The 2,380-nt window shown below is 34.8% G+C and overlaps 1 protein-coding gene across 3 annotated transcripts in view; it reads left to right on the top strand.

Annotated features, from left to right (window-relative positions):
• LOC128874819 (protein qui-1) overlaps positions 1–2,380 on the top strand; it is a 42,711-nt gene that overhangs the window by 27,783 nt on the left and 12,548 nt on the right. For all 3 annotated transcript variants that reach the window (XR_008456699.1, XM_054119910.1, XM_054119911.1), the window contains exons 12-13: positions 133–373; positions 1,553–1,736. Coding sequence is in view for 2 of the 3 variants with exons in the window: in XM_054119910.1 (XP_053975885.1) it covers positions 133–373; positions 1,553–1,736 (425 nt within the window). In the remaining variant the exon portion in view is untranslated. The remainder of the gene's footprint in view (positions 1–132; positions 374–1,552; positions 1,737–2,380) is intronic.

The raw sequence follows: 2,380 nt of genomic DNA on the forward strand, positions 1-2,380 counted from the left end.
TTTTTTTTTTTAATCTATAAGGAATTTTTAGAAAGGGTTTTGCACTTATTTTCGTTCAAAGTATTATTTATTTGCAGAATTAAATACTTCTTCTTTGTTAGAATTAATTCATTTGCTTTGTTAAATTTTAAGGTTAGCAAAATGGTAACAGCAGCAATGGCTTGGTGTGATGGATACACTGCTCCGCTATTGGTGCCATTGAATAGTTGGCTTCAACCACCTTTACCTCTTCAAATACGCAGTTTATCTTGCCCACAAGGAGTGAAACTCGTCGAGGCTGCACCATCCGGACAGCACGTTATTGTTGTTCCTTTCCAAGGAGATGCTCAACTCTGGCATGTGATGTCTGGCCAGTTGGTCCACACCTTCTCTGGTAACTCTCTTATTGTATCGAACGAAAAATCTCTTATTGTTTCGCGAGCTACCTTTAAGCCTACCATAATTACATTTTCGAAAACAATAGGCTTCTAAGTTAGTTTAGAATTACGCATCACGACCGTTTCAGCGCACGGCTAACACGCAAATTATTAGCGCCACGGTGAAACACGACCACAACAAAATGGCGTTACAAAAGGATTTTTCGATGAGAACGATAAGGATGTTAAAATTAAATAAATCAACAACCATTTAAGATGGAACATGTTTCTTTGCTAATGGGGCATAAAAAAAGTATAAAACATTAGGGGTATCTCTTCCGGCGTTTTTATAAAAATATGGCTTTAAACATTTACAGGTTACTAGATATATAAAAACATTCAAGTTCCGAACAGAAGGTGTTGTAGATGCGAGCGTTATGGCGCAGGTTCATGTTCTAGAGTTCGTGGGTTCGAGACTTGCCAATAGAAAAGATTTTTTTTTCTCCTACTGCATTTCTATTTCTTATTCCTTTCTTTACTCACTGCTATATAAATAATATATAAGAATTATAGTACTCACTGCTACATAAAAAATATGTAAGAATTATAGTACTCGCTGCTATATACATAATATATAAGAATTATAAAGCATAGGATGCGGACTACAATTTTTAATAACACGTATTTTATTAATTAACTTATTTTTTATTAATAACAAATGTGGCTAAAGCGTTTATTAAACTAAAATTCGTTTTTTAATAATTATGTATTTGGCTACTGAATATACATATATATATATGCGCAGAAATTGCAAATAATATAAATGTGAACATTATATTATAATTCTTATATATTATTTATATAGCAGTGAGTAAAAAAAGGAATAAGAAATAGAAATGCAGTTGGAAAAAAAAAATGTGTTCCCATTGGCGAAAGTCTCGAACCCACGAACTCTAGAACAAAAACCTGCGGCGTAACGTTTACAGTTAAAATAGTTTCTGTTGACAACTAGAATGTTTTCATATATCTAGGAACTTGTGTTAGCGTGCTCGGCGTGCGTTGAAACGGTTATGCCAGTCAGCCCTGATTTATTCGTGATTCTTTCCTCGTTGTACAAAATGAAATCAACCCCATCACGTCGTCGTCATGTCTCTTCGGGGTGAGCTAATGCAACGCTTTGTACGCAATCATTTCAGGACATTTGGGTCCAATCTCGTGCTTAGCTGTAACACAACACTCACAGTATTTGCTGACAGGCTCTGAGGACACGTCGATTATAGTGTGGAATATGAAGACGCTATCTTTGTCGTTGCGAATCCAGGAACACATCGCTCCAGTTTTGTGTTTGACCACGGCGCTCACGAATTTTGTGATTGTCAGGTTCACGATTTTATCTCATATCATTCGTTCACAATTCCTTTCTGATTAGAATAAACTATGTGGTTTTTCATTCCTAGGAGAATTGACACTTTTCATTTTATACTCTTTATATTATGATTATATTGCTGTAGTATATTATATAAATATTTCGCAGCGTTTTGTTTATTTCTGTTACTGTTTTAATAGGGTCACCTTACCAGGTAGATCTTAAAGATTCCATTACCTTGGAATACAACAAAAAAATCGACTTCCGTTTTAAAAAATGGCCGCCATGAAGAAATGTCGTAAGTGGCGCCATCTGTAATTGAATTGATATCTCCATCTTCTGTCCTCCTCGGAACCATGAAACTTTTGTTTGAAACATATTTTGCTAAAACACCATGTTTTCGAGTTATGGTGTACAAGTTAAAATAGGACACTTTGTATATATTATACAGGGTGCCCTAAAATGTTGGAGTTCCTTGAAAGGATTGTTTTAGAGAGTGATTTGAAACATTTTCGGTAAAGAAAACGTTGTTTCAATCACTTCCCAAACTACCCATTTCTAGAAACTCCAATATTTTTGGGACACCCTGTATATCGGTGATATAGAAGGTTTGCCAAAATTGTGTTGAAACATTTTTTTACTAAAATACCATGTTTTC

The sequence above is a fragment of the Hylaeus volcanicus genome, chromosome 4, assembly GCF_026283585.1.
Source record: "Hylaeus volcanicus isolate JK05 chromosome 4, UHH_iyHylVolc1.0_haploid, whole genome shotgun sequence".
Lineage (NCBI taxonomy): Eukaryota > Metazoa > Arthropoda > Insecta > Hymenoptera > Colletidae > Hylaeus > Hylaeus volcanicus.